At 42.2% G+C, this 17,641-nt stretch overlaps 1 protein-coding gene across 1 annotated transcript in view; it reads right to left on the reverse strand.

Moving 5' to 3' along the window:
• Positions 1 to 974: 974 nt before the first annotated feature.
• LOC126284335 (protease inhibitors-like) overlaps positions 975 to 17,641 on the reverse strand; it is a 47,446-nt gene continuing 30,779 nt past the window's right edge. Inside the window, exon 4 of the mRNA XM_049983185.1 lies at positions 975 to 1,197. Coding sequence (XP_049839142.1) covers positions 1,082 to 1,197 — 116 coding nt within the window. The 3' untranslated portion in view covers positions 975 to 1,081. The remainder of the gene's footprint in view (positions 1,198 to 17,641) is intronic.

Below are 17,641 nucleotides of genomic sequence, written 5' to 3' on the forward strand. Positions count from 1 at the left end.
GACCGACCACGTAATAAAATTCGCCGACGTGGAAGTTCTGGCTGTAGAGAAGCACTATCACACACGCTCGTTCAGAGAAGCTGTAGAAACACAAAAACACGCGCACAGTTTCAACAAGAAAGAGGGAAGCCTTACGGTAAACGCATCCTGACTTCATGTACTGCAGCGAACGACCGTCGCAGGTAGCAAGAGGAGAACCGCACCGGAAATGACCTCGGACGTTGGCGCGCCAGCTACATATAGTCTGCGGCCGCGAGTTCGGCTCCAGTGCAGCACCGGCAATGCAGGGTGAAGCTTTGACAATGCCAGCCACATGTGCTGGCAAAACGTCAGAAAAATCATTAGATAAACGTCGGCCGAAGTACCCGAGACAGAAGCCAATAGGCAATTTGTCCATGCGGAATTATCTGAAAGGGAAGATGATGAGCTCTCGTATTTGGCTGAAGGTTGTCCTGCTGAGCTTGATGAAAATGACTGGTAAATAATAATAAAGTTAATATATCTTGCCAGTCGTTTGGGGAAGAAGACGTTCGCGTACAGTGATTTCTTGTGATAGCGAAGATGCAGATGATGAAGAATTTGTGACTAAAAGCCAAGAAGAGCTCTGCTGCAGTCAGTTTCAGAATATTGGTTTCACAAATTCAGCCGAAAATGAAAATTTGATGGAGAAATAAATGCCTCAAAGTGAACGAAATATGGCTGCAATTTCAAGATGAAAGACATGTGCGTCAAACGTGGAATTTATTTATACAGTGCTTCAAATAAAATATGTATAATGCTGAATAAAATGTTCCTATTAAATAAAGGTGACAGAAAAAACAAAGCAAAGATTAGTACGTTTTCACGATAAGTAAGACTGGGGGTCCACACACGTGGACCTCCATTTATGCCTTGGTGAATCATCATAAAATCATGTAATTTGCATTTGTGTCATGCTTATTTATTGGTTTGCTGGAAAATATGAAAAGAAAAAATTCGTGCAATTTTTTTTTATCTCAGGAGTTAAGAGACTATAAATGAAATGTTATACATGGTTTTTCAAACTGTGTTATTACAAAATGTTGAATGTTGAGGGGTGTCCTCAGTTGGAGTCCACTGGGCAGATCTTTCTTGTGCAGGCTCCGGACTTTCCATCTGACCGGCAGCGACAGATGTTACACCCCTCTTTGTACGTAGCCCCGGGGGTGCAGGACACTTCTGGAAGACAGAAAAGAGTTGCCATTACTGCTGTGTCCTTTGTTTAGGTCGTTCACAACTCGTTCAGTCAGTGATAATGCCACAGAATCTATTATACAGTGTGTTTCAAATATACTATATTTCGAGAGATGGTAGTATGGACCAAAACAACTAACAAATGTGTGTTCTAAAATGCGTACATTAAGAGGTATGAGAACATGTTAATCGTCATTAGTGTCAAAAACGTCTCTTATACTGTAAGCTATTTTGTGTTACGAGTGACCAGCAGAACGCAGCAAGCAAATCACTAAAGAAATAACAACATATTATTCTGTTAGTCTGAATCACCGGAGCTTGCTGGCATATGCGCAGAACTTAAGCAGAATCGTGAATACGGTTTACAATAACAATACTAACAGATACTTAACTACATTCTGTATCCACGGAAAATAAGAGAGGAATGAGTCCTGTATGTTTACTGTATTCTGTAGGTCGTTCACAATGGCAACGAACATGCGGTAGAAGAGGAGTGTTTCACAGTAGCGGAATGAACATCTGCTCATATCTCTTAAGACCAGGTTCACATTCAAATAGGCAAAAAAAGGCAAAGATTGAAATTTTTTTTGAGTAAATGAAAACGCATACAAATGATCTGTGTCGGGACTATGATTGATCATACTTCCAACTATATTTTACATTTTCAATAAAAAAAATTGAACATAGCTGCGCCCTAGATTATGGTTTGATCGAGAGTCTGCGAGTTATAGTACGCAGACTACGTGCAGTTCAGCCTCTCAGGAGTTATATGAAATCAAAAATGGATAACATCGGTCAATACTACATTACATTTATTGGAGCTTATACCTAACCTTAACGAAACATCCTTAAATTTAACAATGTGGTGCTATTCACAATATACATAAATGACATTGTGGATAACATCGGAAGTTCACTGAGCATTTTTGCGGATGATGCTGTAATATGTCGAGAGATTGTAATAATGGAAAATTGTACTTAAATGCAGGAAGATCTACAACGAATTGATGCATGGTGCAGGGAATGGCAATTGAATCTCAATGTAGACAAGTTTAACGTGCTGCGAATACATAGAAATAAAGATGATTTATCATTCAGCTACAATATAGCAGGTCAGCAACTGGAAGCAGCTAATTTCATAAAATATGTGGGAGTGCGCTTTAGGAGTCATTAAAAATGTAATGATCATATAAAGTTGATCGTCGGTAAAGCAGATGCGAGACTGAGATTCATTGGAAGAATCCTAAGGAAATGCAATCCGAAAACAAAGGAATTAGGTTTCAGTACACTTGTTCGCCCACTGCTTGAATATTGCTCACCAGTGTGGGATCCGTACCAGATAGGGTTGATAGAAGAGATAGAGAAGATCCAACGGAGAGCAGCGCGCTGCGTTACAGTTTCATTTAGTGAAATGGTAGATAAACTGCAGTGGAAGACTCTGTAGGAGAGACGCTCAGTAGTTCGGCACGGGTTTTTGTTGAAGTTTCGAGAACATACCTTCAACGAGGAGTCAAGCAGTATATAGCTCCCTCCTACGTATATCTCGCGAAGAGACCATGAGGATTAAATCAGAGAGATTAGAGCCCACACAGAGGCATACCGACAATCTTTCTTTCCACGATCAATACGAGACTGGAATAGAAGGGAGAACCGATACAGGTGCTCAAAGTACTCCCCACCACACACCGTCAGGTGGCTTGCGGAGTATGAATGTAGACGTAGATGAACTCGAACTTTCAGTTAGGATTTTTTTGTCGCTCTTTATGGGTTTACAAAAAGAAATTAATAGGACGGTTGGAATTTTAATATGTATTATTAGTTCAATTTGCATAAAACTAAATGTTACTATGTATTTTTGATGTCGCTGAACACAAATCTGCAGTTAGAATTTGAAAATTCAAAACGGTAATCCAAAACTTACTTCTTGACCAGTTTTGACCAAAATTTTACTTACGTTTAGTCTGTAATTCCTGGACCACGTATCAACTCCTCATGTAACTCGAATTGTTGTGGGAGTGCAACTTTCTCGTTCTTTTTGGCGGAAAAAGCCGATCTGGCTGAGCTGCATAAATCATTTTGTAGATGTGCGTCACGGCACGACGAGTTTTCTACCTGAGTCGGATGTCTCAGGCTGAGAGCGTCCTCGACAGCCATCACATTGCTTCGAACAATGGGCTGCAGAAACATTTGTAAGGCACGGATTAAAAAACCGTATCGCACTAACATTCTAGACACATATATCTTTCAAAAATGCAACGAAATATGAATTTTCGACCATTTTGAATGAGAACATGTCCTTAAGGTATGCATTTTTTTTTGAGGCATAAGTCTTCTGACTATTTTGATGCGACCCGGCAAGAATTTTTCTTCTGTGCCAACTTCTTCATTTCAGCGTCCTCAATTACTTGCTGGATGTGTTCCAATCTCTGTCTCCCTCTACAGTTTTTTCCCTCTACAGCTCCCTCTAGCACCATGGAAATTGTTCCCTGATATCTTAATAGGTGTCCTATTGACCTCTCCCTTCTCCTTGTCAGTGTTTTCTACGTATTCTTATCCTCTCCGTATCTGCGGAGAACCTCCTCGTTCTTTTCCTTATCAGTCCTCCTAATTTCCAACATTCGTCTGTAGCCTCACATCCCAGATGTTTCTATTCTCTTCTGTTGTGCTTTTCCAACAGTCCACGTTTCTCATCCATACAATTCTTAGAAATTTCTTCCTCAAGTCAACGCCTATGTTTGATACTAGTAGACCTCTCTTGGCCAGGAATGTCCTTTTTGCCAGGGCTAGTCTGCTTTTGATGTCCTTGTTCCGTCGGTCATCGGAAATTTTACTGTCTAGACAGCAGAATTCCTTAACTTCATCTACTTTGGTGACCACCCATCCTGATGTTAAATTTCTCCCTGTGCTAATTTCTGCTACTACTCATTGCATACGTCTTACTTCGATTTACTCCCAATCCATATTCTGTACTCATTAGACTGTTCATTCCATTCAGCAGATCATGTAACTCTTCTTCACTTTCACTCAGGATAGCAATGTCATCAGCGTATCGTATCATTCGTATCTTTTTACCTTGGGTTTTGATTCCACGCCTGAACTTTTCTTTTATTTCCATCATCGCTTCTTCGACGTACAGATTAAACAGTAGGGGCGAAAGACTATATCCCTGTCTTACACACTTTTTAGTCCGAGCACGTCGTTCTTGGTTGTCCGCTCTTATTATTCCATCTTGGCTCTTGTACAGATTGTATATAAACTCTCTCCCTGTAGCTTAGCAACGGCCTTGCCGCAGTGTATACACCGGTTCCCGTCATATCACCGAAGTTAAGCACTGTCGGGCGTAGTCGGCACTTGGATGGCTGACCATGAGAGCTGCCATGCACTGTTGCCATTTTTCGGGGTGCACTCAGCCTCGTGGTGCCATTTGCGAAGATACTCGACTGAATGGTAGCGGCTCCGGTCAGAGAAAACCATCATAACGACCGGGAGAGCGGTGTGCTGACCTCAAACCCCTCTACAGCATCCTCAGCTGAGGATGACACGGCGGTCGGATGGTCCCGTTTTGCCACTTGCAGGCTGTTTTTCTCAGAATTTCGAACATCTTGCACAATTTTACGTTGTCAGACGCTTTATCAAAGTCTACAGATCCTATGAACGTATCTTCATTTTTCTTTAATCTTGCTTCCATTAGCAATGGCAAAGTCAGAATTGCTCCTCTAGTGCCTTTACCTTTCCTGAAGCCAAACTGATTGTCATTTAACACACTCTGAATTTTCTTTTTCATTCCTGTGTATATTATCATTGTAAACAACTTGGATGCATGAGCTATTAAGATGATTTTTCGATATTTTTCGAATTTATCAGCTGTTGCAGTCTTCGGAATTATATGGACGATCTTTTCCCGAAAGTCAGATGGTATGTCGTCACATTCATACATTCTACATAAAAACGTCATTGGTCATCGTGAAGCCACTTCCGCCAATGATTTTAGGAATTCTGATAGAATGTTATCAATCCCTTCAACCTTATTTGATCATAACTCTTCCAAAGCTCTTCTAAATTCTTATTCTGTTACTGGATCCCTATCTCTCCTATATCGACTCCTGTTTCTTCTTCAGTCACGTAATCAGACAAACCCTCCACCTCACAGAGGTCCTCAATGTACTCCCTCCACCTATCCGCTATCTGCATATAATAGTGGAACTACAATTTATCTCCATTTCTTCACATTCTTCATGCAGCTGTTTCACCTTAGCTTCCCTGAACTTCCTATTAATTCGTTCGTATATGATTTGTATTCCTGTATTCCTGAATTTCCTTCAACATTTTTGTACTTCATTCTTTCGTCTATCAACTGAGTACACTGAAGTGTTAAAGAAACTGGTAAAGACATGTGTATTCAAATACAGAGATATGTAAACCGGCAGAATACGGCGCTGCGGTCTGCAACGCGTATGTAAGACAACAAGTGCCTTGCGCAGTCGTTAGATGTGTTACTGCTGCTACAACGGCAGGTTATCAAGCTTTAAATGCGTTTCAGCGTGGTGTTACACTCGGCACACGAACGAGAAGATACAGCATCTCCGAGGTCGCGAAGAAGTGGGGGTTATCCCGTACGATCGTTTCACGTGTGTACCGTGAATATTAGGAATCCGCTAAAACATCAAATCTCCGACATCGCTGAGCCTGGAAAAATATCCTGCAAGAACGTGACCAACGACGACTGAAGAGAATCGTTCAACGTGATTGAAATGCAACTCTTGCGCAAATTGCTGCAGATTTCAGTGCTGGGCCATCAACAAGAGTCAGGGTGCGAACAATTCAACGAAACATTATCGATATTGGCTTTCGGAGCCGAATGCCCACTCGTGTATCCTTGATGACTGCACGACACAAAGCTTTAGGCCTCACCTGAGTCCGTCAACACCGATCTTGGACTGTTAATGGCTGGAGACATGTTGCGCGGTCGGACGAGTCTCTTTTCCAATTGTATCGTTCGGATGGAGATGTACGGGTATGGAGACAATTTCATGAATCAAAGGATCCTGCATGTCTGCAGGGGACTGTTCAAGTTGTTGGAGGCTCTGTAATGGTGTGGAGCGTGTGAAGGTGGGGTGATATGGGACCCCTGATACGTCTAGATACGATTCTGACAGGTAACACGTACTTAATCATCCCGTCTGATTATATGCACCCATTCATGCCCATTGTGCATTCAGACGGACTTGTTCAATTCCGGCAGGACAATGTGACACCGTACAAGTCCGGAATTGCTGTAGAGTGGCTCCAGGTACACACTTCTGAGTTTAAGCGTTTCCGATGGCCATCTGACTCCTCAGATATGATTGTTATTGAGCATATCTGTGATGCCTTGCAGTGTGCTGTTAAGAAGAGATCTCCACCCGCTTCGTACTCTCACAGATTTATGGACAGTCCTGCAGGGTTCATGGTATGAATTCCCTCCAGACTTTAGACATGAGTCGAGTCCATGCCACGTCGCGTTACGGCACTTCTGCGTGCTCGCGGGAGCCCTACACGATATTAGGCAGGTGTACCAGTTTCTTTGGCTGTTTAGTGTATTTCTTCTGATACCCATGGTTTCTTCGCGGTTACCTTCTTTGTACCTATGTTTTCCTTTCCATCTTCTGCAAGTGCCCTTTTTAGAGATGTCCATTCCTACTGCATGAACCATTCCTCATTGCCGTGTCTATTGCTTTAGAGAACTTCAAACGTATCTCGTCAACTCTTAGTACTTCTGTATTCCACTTCTTTGCCCATTGATTCTTCCTGACAAGTCTCTTAAACTTCAGCCTACTCTTCATCACTACTACATTGTGATCTGATGCTATATCCGCTCCTTGGTACGCTTTACAATCCAGTATCTAATTTCGGAATCTCTGCCTGACCGTGATGTAATCTGAAATCTTCGGGTATGATACGGCCTTTTGCAAGTATACCTCCTCCTCGTGTGCTGCTCGAAGCATATTGGCTATAACTAGTTGAAATTTACTACAGAACTCAATTAGTCTTTCTCCTCTCTCATCGATTGCTCCAAGTTCATATTAACCAGTAATCTTTTCTTCTGTTCCTTCCCCTACAACTGCGTTCCGGTCCCCCATGACTATTAGAGTTTCATCTACCTTTACGTACTGTATTATCCTTTCAATATCTTCATATACCTTCTCTGTCTCCTCATCTTCAGCTTGCGACCCCGGAATGTATAGCTAAACTACCGATGTCGGTGTTGGGTTGCTGTCGATTCTGATAAGAACAATGCTATCACTTAACTATTTACTGCGATATACTCTCTGGCCTACCTCCCTATTTATAGCGAATCGCATTCCCGTTATACCACTTTCTGCTGCTGTTAATATTACACATCTGACCAGAAATTCTTGTCTTCTTTCTATCAGGTCTTCTAACTTCCCTACCAAATTTAAACTTCTGTCATTGCATGCCTCGACTCGTAGAACGTTATCCTTGGGTCGGTTATTCAGTCTTTTTCTCATTGTCACGTCTTCCTTGCCGGTCCCTTCCGGGAGACCCGAATGGGGGACTACTCCGGAATCTTCTGCCAATGCAGAGATCATCATGATAGTTTTTTAATTACAGGCCACATGTTCTGTGGATATGCGTTGTGTGTCTTTAACGCAGTGGTTTCCCTTGTCTCCTGCACCCTTATGCCGTTGGTCATTGCTTATTCTGCCACCTTTAAGGGTAGTTTCCCACCACAAGGACAAGAGAGTGCCTCGAAGCTCTGTCCACTCTTCCACCCTCTTTGACAAGAATGAGGGTGACTTCTTATGCCGGATGTCTTCGGCCACCAAGCTAACTATTAATCAAAATTTAAGCGGTGGTGGGTTTCGAACCTGGGACAGAGGACATTTGGTTACTAATCAAAGAGCTACTCCTAGTCCATTTCAGAGCCCATGTTTACTGGGCATCTTTCTCTTGTTTCAGTCTCTACTATCACCTCTGAAAATATGGAATACTTTTTTAACACTCTCTGCACCACATAGTCACCTCCCTCCATACCCCAGGGCGCTAACCCGCGCCTGTGTGGTGGCGCTCACTAGGAGGTAAGCTGGTTACAATCCTGGTGGGGGATGAAACTTTCGCTGCCAGTGTTTGGCAGGCAAGGGGAGGAGAGGTGGTACTATAAAGTCCCTGATCACCAGTCTTTGCGCCAAAGTGCTGGATTAAATTCCAAACTTCTCCGCAGTGTTTCACGAAGTGATGGCACGTCAGGTGGGGACGTTAAACTTGGCGGGCCCCTTGGTGCTCTCCGAGAGGACCTGGCTATACGGCGGCACCGGGCATAGCCCTCTCCCTTCCCTTCATCAATAACAACACAAACCTAACACTACAAGCATAAGCACTTATGCAAATCATCCACAACACACCGATACACATTTGATTCTTCATAACAGGTCGGAGGAAGGGAACGGCTAACCAGCTCATCTAGGCCTGAGGAGCTGTGCAGGATTTCTGCATCTAGTCTGCTGCACTCATTGCCCGAGTATGGGACTATTTATCATTATAATCCACAACATTCAACAAGCAACAACAGGAAGCAAAAAACTTCTGTATATGCTTCAAGTGATTGAAAGGAGTTTGCCACTTCGTCTAACTGGGGTGAAATTACATTAAGTGTTCCACAGGGTTCGATCATGGGTCCCCTCCTATTCTTCATATATGTGAATGACCTCCCTTCTTTTGTGAAACAAGATGCTAAACTGACACTGTTTGCTGATGACACAAGCATAATTATTAATCCAGTAAAAGAAAGTCCGATAGAAAATGATACAAAGGTTGTTGGCAAAGTTATTAATTGGTTTTCTGCGAATGGGCTTCCTCTGAATTTTGAAAAAGCGCAGTACATCCAATTTTCTGCTGCAAAAAGTATAATTCCTTCAATAAATATAACACATCAAAAGAAGTCAGTAGCCAGGGTAGAGCATACTAAGTTTTTGGGTGTACATATAGATGAGAATCTTAACTGGAAAATTCATATTTTGGATCTCCTAAAGCGACTAGGTTCAGCAACTACTGCAGTCAGAATAATTGCCAATTTTGAGGATTTAGAGATTAGTAAGCTAACATACTTTGCATACTTCCACTCTCTGATGTCATATGCAATAATATTCTTGGGCAACTCATCACTTAGGCAAAAGGTATTTACGGCTGAGAAGAAAGAAGTTAGAATAATGTATGGGGTTCATAGTCGCACATGTTGTAGGCATGTGTTTAAAAGGTTAGGAATTCTTGCAACTACTTCACAGTACATTTACTCAGTAATGAAATTTTTTCTCAACAAGATGGACCAGTTTAAAATCATAGCGACATTCATGATTACAATACCAGAAAAAAGAAAGACCTACACTATTCTTTAATTAACCTATCTTTGGCACAGAAAGGGGTAAAATATGAGGCTATAAAACATTTTGATAAATTACCAGGTGAAATAACATGTCTGGAGACAGCAGTAATAGTTGAAAAATAAATTGGAATCATACCTCCTTCACAACTCCTTCTACACCATTGATGAATTCTTGAATATGAGTAAATAAATCTCGAGATATAATATATGCATTTTGTGCCATTTAAGTGAACGGGATAAATAATAGAAATATTTAGGTATAACACTATAATGTTTCCTGTGCGCATGTCTTGTGCATTTGACACGTTCCACATCATAACGGCCTTTCCGTGCTACTGATCAATGGAACACGTAACTAACTAACTACCTTTCCATACTAAATTACCCTGCGCAATAAAATTAATTGTCTCTCATTCCGCTGCATAACTCCGAAATTTGGTTCAAAGGTGCCTCCAGACTTCCTGTGTAATGATGTAAAAGCGTGGCGCCTTGTGACGTCATCAACTGGCTCGATGACGCTGCAAACAGCAAGGTGTCAACACATGCTGAGTAAAGGCCAGGGCACAACAGTTCTCTTGACGTGTAAAGTTGGTTAACGACGTCACTGTGTCATCAAATGCCGCTACTAATCCACACAACATCATCGTGGATGTCTCACGATAGGAAGCTATTCACGGCCCTCGTATCGACATTTCACACACTTTTTTGATGCCTGCGTGATGGGCGTCAGGACCGTAATGCCCAGCGGTGAATTCACGCGATTTTCTTGTGTGTGTTCCAGGCAAAGATTTCAGACACACCGCTGCTCTGAAGTGAAACGAAAAGGCCTCAGCTAGTAACATAAAGGGCGTCATTGAAGCTGCCTCTTTCATTGGAACGTAGATTCTCGCACATTTCACAGTCGAAATCGACATTTCGCAGTGCAACGATGCTAAAGGATGACGTTCTTGGCAACTTTTGGCACTGTTGAAACCTTTTGGGCGATTCAACCATTCTCGACGGACATCACGGGGCTACAGCCCACTGAAAGTGATCTAACCCGTTTGGAGTGTAGTGCGACCGCAATTTTGCTCTGGTTTATGGGGTGCAACCATGGGACCATTCAGATCCATTCGATGACATTTGAACATGATCTGAAGCAGCAAAGAGTCCTTACGCTGTTTTAGTGCTCCTGTTTCACGCCGTCCTTTCTCGTGGTGAACGGCCGATCTGATACTAACACATGCATGAATAAAAGGCAAAGGGTTCGTCTCAGATACCTTGGCGCGTCAATAGCCAACATTTATTAGATTTTTAAAAATGTGACTTTACAGAGAAAATCTCCACAATACTTGTAGGCGCCTTCAGGTAGGCAAGTGGTCTCAGAGGTTTGTGAAATGGTTGCCTACCTGCAGACACGTAGGGATACTTTTCCGGTTTTCTCTGTAAAGATATATTTTTATAATTCTGAGCGGCGACGAGTCTGGAATGTTTATCTTAGCCACCCATAAGAAAACATCGCAATTCCAACGCTGGGTGTAGCAGTTCTGATCTCCATCGCAGAGATGTCAAAAGAAGGGGTTAAATCTCGGTGTGAAGAGCTGTGACTGGCTTCTCATCGTTTGACACGTCCGCGGTGGCGTTGAAAAAATTTGTGGTGTAATTTGGTGCCACTATGACATCATTAACCCACTGTGCACGTCACATAAACTTCTGAGATCTAGTCTTTTTTGGAATGTGTTTCGCCTTTTGCAGCATCATGGAGTCCGACGGTGCATCGCATGTCGTTACACTTTAGCGTCATTACACTGGAAGGTTTTAGGCACCTTTGATCCAAAATTTCAAAATTATACGTCAGAATGGGGGACAATTATGGTGTTCCGAAAAGTGATCCTTTAATACTGCTGCGGTGTATACTGACCCGTAATATATATTACGTGAAAGCCTTCTGTTGTTTTTTTTCAGTTAAAGAAATACATTGATTAATATAATTTCTGGATGGCTGTAGATTAGATTCGATTAGTATTTGTTCCATAGGTCATAAGTACGACATAAGTACGACACTCCGCAATGATGTGGAACGTGTCAGGTTAATAAAAGTGTCTATACAAGATATTACATTGCACAAAATATTACATGAGAGTTAATATTTATAATTTATTTTTTTGGTGTGGATTGGGGAAATGACCCACTTACTATATCCAAAAATTTATCTAATGCGTAGAAGGAGTTGCCATTAAGAAATTCTTTTAATTTCCTTTTAAATGCTATATGGCTATCTGTCAGACTTTTGATGCTATTAGGTAAGTGACCATAGACTTTGTGGTAGCATAATTTATCCCCCTGTGAGCCAAAGTTAGGTTTAACCTTGAGTAGTGAAGATCATCCTTTCTCCTAGTGTTGTAGCCATGTACACTGCTATTACTTTTGAATTCGTTCGGATTGTTAATAACAAATATCATAAGTGAGTATATATATTGTGAGGCTAAGGTGAAGATCTCCTGCAGACACTTAAAGAAGTGTCTGCAGGATGATCTTGGATGAGCTCCAGCAATTATTCTGATTACACGCTTTTGTGCAATGAACACTCTTTTACTCAATGATGAGTTACCCCAAAATATGATGCCATATGAAAGCAGAGAATGAAAATAGGAGTGGTAAGCAGTTCGTGGCTACCATTGCTGCCTCTGGATCACAGGGTACCGGATTCTATTCGTGGCCGGGCTCGGGATTTTCTCTGCCCAGGGACTGGGTATTTGTGTTGTCCTCATCATTTCCTCCTCGCATCATCATTCGTGACAGTTGCAAGATTGGACTGTGAAAAAATTGGAACTTTGTAAGGGCGCTGATGACCGCACTGTTGAGCGCCCCACAATCCAAACGTCCAAACCGAGTACTGAAGCGAAAACTAAGTTCGAAGCTTCCTTCGTATATGTTAATATTAACAGTCACCGAACTCGCCAAAATTTCTTTGAGTCCGACCTGAACATTGACGCTCCCGACTAACAGATGTTCCTCTCGGAGCTAGCAATTACAATCATGTGACCCAGTGCGTTCAGCTGCCACAGTCTTTGCCATGTATACTTCCTTTTTCGCCCCTCTCTTCCATTTAAAGTACCAATTTAACAAAATAGACCACCATTCAATTTTAATTACATTTAGAGCATAGTTACAGATTCTGAGAGAAGCGCCTCTCTTGTCTGGCTCTTCCGAGACCTTGCGACATCGTATGTTAAACAATATATGAATAATTATTTGAGTTACATAACATGTAAGTGATGGTTAAGTGGTTATGATCTATTAAGACTGTCATATATTTACTTTAAGACACAGTTTATGGTATTAGAGAGGGGGCCCCTCCACGCCCGCACCAATGTGGTGACCAAACCAAAAGTTCTACTGTCACCTCCGTAAACATGTTAGTTATCTAGGAAGTGGATCACAGGATGATGGGCTGTGATGTTATCCGTGCGTCTGGGTAAGACTACGAATTAACACGGTCCATCAGGTGATAGATAGTGGACGAAACGAGAGTGAGGGTTGTAAGGTGTCAGGTAAATCCAACACCTTCCATGAAAACCCTGACATAATAAGCAAATCTACTAGTATGTCACATAGCTCCGAATAAATCGTGACATTAAATTAACCAAAGTAATACAAGTAACGAGTGAGCACATGGAATACCACAGACTAACACAAGAATGCCTAAATGCATGTCGTACCTTCCCACCGTGAGGCAGACGCAGTTCCGAGGGGAGAAACGAGAACAGAAGCCGAGAGCAGAACCGTGTTAAGCTAGAAGGCCCTACGATAAGGGAGGGGCTGGACACCCACGCCGCCAGACTACCTGTACGACTACACAACCCGCACGTTTTAGCGTGAGGCTTTTTCGCGTCTCAGGTACATCAAGGACAACCCCCAGCCCATGTTAAAAGCTAGAGCCCTCCAGAAAAGCTGTATAGATCTTACAATAACACAAAAAGGGCCACTACCACCCGCAAGTTTTAGCGTGAGACTTTTTCGCGTGTCTGTAACATTAGGACAATCCTCCAGCCCATGTTAAAAGATAGAGCCCTCCAGAAGAACAGTATAGATCTCACGATAACGCTAAAAGGACACTACCACTCGCATGTTTTAGCGTGAGACTTTTTAGCGTCTCTGTTACGTTGCAAATTTTAAGAAACATTGCCCTACCACGAAAAGTATAACGTTTCTCATTGGATAGACAGAATTTTTGTAGGCGGAGCTTAAGGTTAACATTGAGACCCTGATTGGTCAGATGAAAACATAGCCAGATAGTTTTTTAAACTAACTTCGGTAAATTGTAGTAAGGAGAAGTTAAGAGGGGGTTGGTTCGGAGACGGCGGGCTGGATGGCTGGTGCGCCGGCCACTGCCGCCCTGACGCTGCCTTAACACCGACAAGGTAATGAACGCACGCGATCCCGCATTTTTGAGCGCATAAGGCTTCACTCAGAACTGCAGAAGACTCATCTGTTACACCCCTTTTCGCGTAATACTAGTGTCGATCGTTAATTAAAACTCATGGTGTTCACATTTGCCACTTGAAGTAAAAATCTGAAATGCGATAATTTTTCTTTTATATAGTTATTGAGAAGCCACATCAGCCACTGTAATTTACGACAAGTTAGATAAGTAATTAAAGATAATTGAGGGTCACTGCAGACCATTTTGATAGTTTTCTCTTTTGTGAAACTTAATTTAAACATAGATTGTAGATGTGAAATGGCATTGGTCATCCTTCGATCAATTGTAGAACTTGGAAAAACCACTCAGGGAATATTCGTTCACATTTTTGTTGAGCGCAGTTGGTTTTTACCATCCTGTATTGAAACATTTCCTTTATCATTATTGCAATTTATAAACGATGTTTAAAGAGTAGAATAAAATTATCAATGGTAAACTTAACTGCTTTTTTCTTCGTTATTTTACCAGCTAACTAAAAATAGGAAAGCCTTGAACCCTTTCCACTATATTTAGTTAGTATTAAGATTCTTTTACAGGGAGTGCAGTGGAGCTGACGCTGAGATCATTAAGTATTTGGTTATATCATCGCTAGTCTCACTGAACTCTTCTGAATTCTACATGTCATGTGTGGTCTGGCGTCTCCTTACCAGCAACAGGTCCAAGGTTCAAACTAGTTAATTCCCTAAAAAACACTCTCAGAGCGTCGTTGCGCGAAAGTGGTAGGGAGACACCATATAGAACAAACAGACACCACCATGAATGTTTAGAGGGTATCGATTTGAAGAGCAGATGGAAGAAAGTGCCATGGCTCGGGCCGTGGGATATAAACCTCTGCGTTTTATTGTAGTGAGGTTATGTTTTAAACCTTAGGAGCGCAATTAAAATGATTTGCGTTTTATTACATGAATAATGACTAAGTCTAACATAACTACACATGTTACATATCAAAATATTTTCAGCTGTCATTTGTTATACTGTTTGTATAGATATCTCAACAAATTAAGCAGGTATCTGTTTCCAAATATTTGCCAGGATTATACATTTACAAAAACGTAACTTCTATAATAATAGCACCACACGGCAACAATGTACTCCTTTCAGCACCGCGATCATTTTGGTACTCCTGGTTGTTGTGTATGATCTTTCGGAAGTGTAGTTCTGTATTTCTTGAAAGTAATAGTTCGCCATATTGTGTTGCCTTCCTCCAGTACGACCTAACAAACCGTGTTGATGGAGAAAAGCATGGTTCCCAAATATTTCCACATTCCCAGACTCAGACTTATTTCTCCTATCTGCGGCATGTATCTGACTGCCCGGGTGTCCACGTGCTCTGCTTTTGACAGGTCTCTATTTACCTTCTTCTACAGTGTTCTGCTCTACTCTGATGTTTCCAAAGCATGCGGTCGCGGCTGCCAATTGTACATAGAGAAATGAGTGTAAGCTTTCGAATGTGGTACTAGAATCAGCAGCTTAAGTACAGAAGATTTATATCTACTAAAAGAAATGGCAGAGAGTAATACAACACAGGACAGTGTCACTGCTATCAGGCAAATACATTGGCGCATGTCAATAAAACATCGAGAACTCTCGGGGACAGTAACCCAAATAAGGCTATGCAGAATACTCGATTAACCAATACTCTTGTAGGAATCTAGCAGTATACACTGGCTTTTCACGAAAAAGGTGCTTCCCAAAATTTCCGAAAATTTCGGTACTGAGCATATACAATCGCCGCTAGGTGGCTCTAGTTGTGGTTTCAAATGCTAGTCTGTCACGCGGCATCATTGTGTGTGCATCGGTGTGATGTTTGTTCCTGATTCCTTAACACTGTATCGTACGGTTTCAGCGAATTTCGAATTGGCTGACTTGAAGGAAAAAATGATGCGCATTAATTTTCCTTTTAAGTTCCGCAGAACTGAGCTGATACCCAGCGTGTGCTAAGAGAGGCTTTTAGTAATCAAGATTCGAGCCAAGCAAATACATTTCAGTGGATTAAGCGATTTGAAGATAGTCGGGAGTCTGTGGAGGATGATAACGTCGAGGGTGAACGGTCATCATATACAACTCGGTAAACAGTAGTGTTTAAAGTGACTGACCTACAGGGACGGAGTGCAAACAATCCGTAAGTAACATTTGTGAAATAGTTGGAATTATAAACAGTACATGTCAACAGATTCGAGCTGATGAATTAAACTGAAGAACTGCAATGACGTTTGTTCGTCCTCTTTTCAACGCTGAAGAATGAGGCTCTTGGTTTTAGGTGTGAACTACGAGCAAGTGTTCGAGGTGGTCGAGATTTCCGGCACAGGGTCATAGCTGCCGATGATGCACAAAAATGTGGTTATGCCATGAAACAAAGACACCATCCTCTCCATTGCCCAAAAAAGCGTGCCATAGTCCTAGCAAAATGAAGTCGATGCTACTATTTTTTTTACATGCATACATTTGGCATTAAGGAATTTCTTCCTTGTGGTCAGTCAATGAGCCACAGTGAAGATCTTCTAAGATGTTTTGAGTAGAGTTTTAGAAGCAAACGGCATAGAGATGGTAGATCAAAAACAATTTGCTTACTGTGAAGGAGTGACCGGAAAAAAGCCATGACAACTGTCTCATACCAACCCCTACCAGCCTGATCTACCCAATTCGATTTCTAGTCTTCCTGGAAACGAAACTGAAGTTGAGAGTTGACTCCGTACAAGAGATTCAAGTGAAATCGTAACGAAATCTGAACACGATTCAACCAGACGACTTGTAACACTGCTTCCAAGAATGGGTAAATGCACTACTGGCCATTAAAATTGCTACACGACAAAGATGACGTACTGCAGACGTGAAATGTAACCGACAGGAAAAAGATGCTGTGATACGCAAATGATTAGCTTTTCAGAGCATTCACACAAGGTTGGCGCCGGTGGCGACACCTACAACATGCTGACATGAGGAAAGTTTCCAACCGATTTTTCATACACAAACAGCAGTTGACCGGCGTTGCCTAGTGAAACGTTGTAGTGATGCCTCGTGTAAGGAGGAGAAATTGCGTACCATCACGTTTCCGACTTTGATAAAGGTACGTCGTGCTGGATCCCAACGGCCTCGTATCACTAGCAGTCGAGATGACAGGCATCTAAGCCGCATTGCTGTAACGGATAGTGCAGCCACGTCTCGATCCCTGAGTCAACAGATGGGGACGTTTGCAAGACAACAACCATCTGCACGAACAGTTCGACGACGTTTGCAGCAGCATGGACTATCAGCTCGGAGACCATGGCTGCGGTTACACTTGACGCTGCATCACAGACAGGAGCGCCTGCGATGGTGTACTCAACGACGAACCTGTTTGCACGAATGGCAAAACGTCATTTTCTCCGATGAATCCAGGGTCTGCTTACAGCATCATGGTGGTCGCATCCGTGTTTGGCGACATCGCGGTGAACGTACATTGGAAGCGTGTATTCGCCATCGCCATACTGGCATATCACCTGGCGTGATAGTATGGGGTGCCATTGGTTATACGTCTCGGTCACCTCTTGTTCGCATTGACGGCACTTTGAACAGTGGACGTTACATTTCAGATGTGTTATGAC

Source organism: Schistocerca gregaria, chromosome 8 (assembly GCF_023897955.1).
Source record: "Schistocerca gregaria isolate iqSchGreg1 chromosome 8, iqSchGreg1.2, whole genome shotgun sequence".
NCBI lineage: Eukaryota > Metazoa > Arthropoda > Insecta > Orthoptera > Acrididae > Schistocerca > Schistocerca gregaria.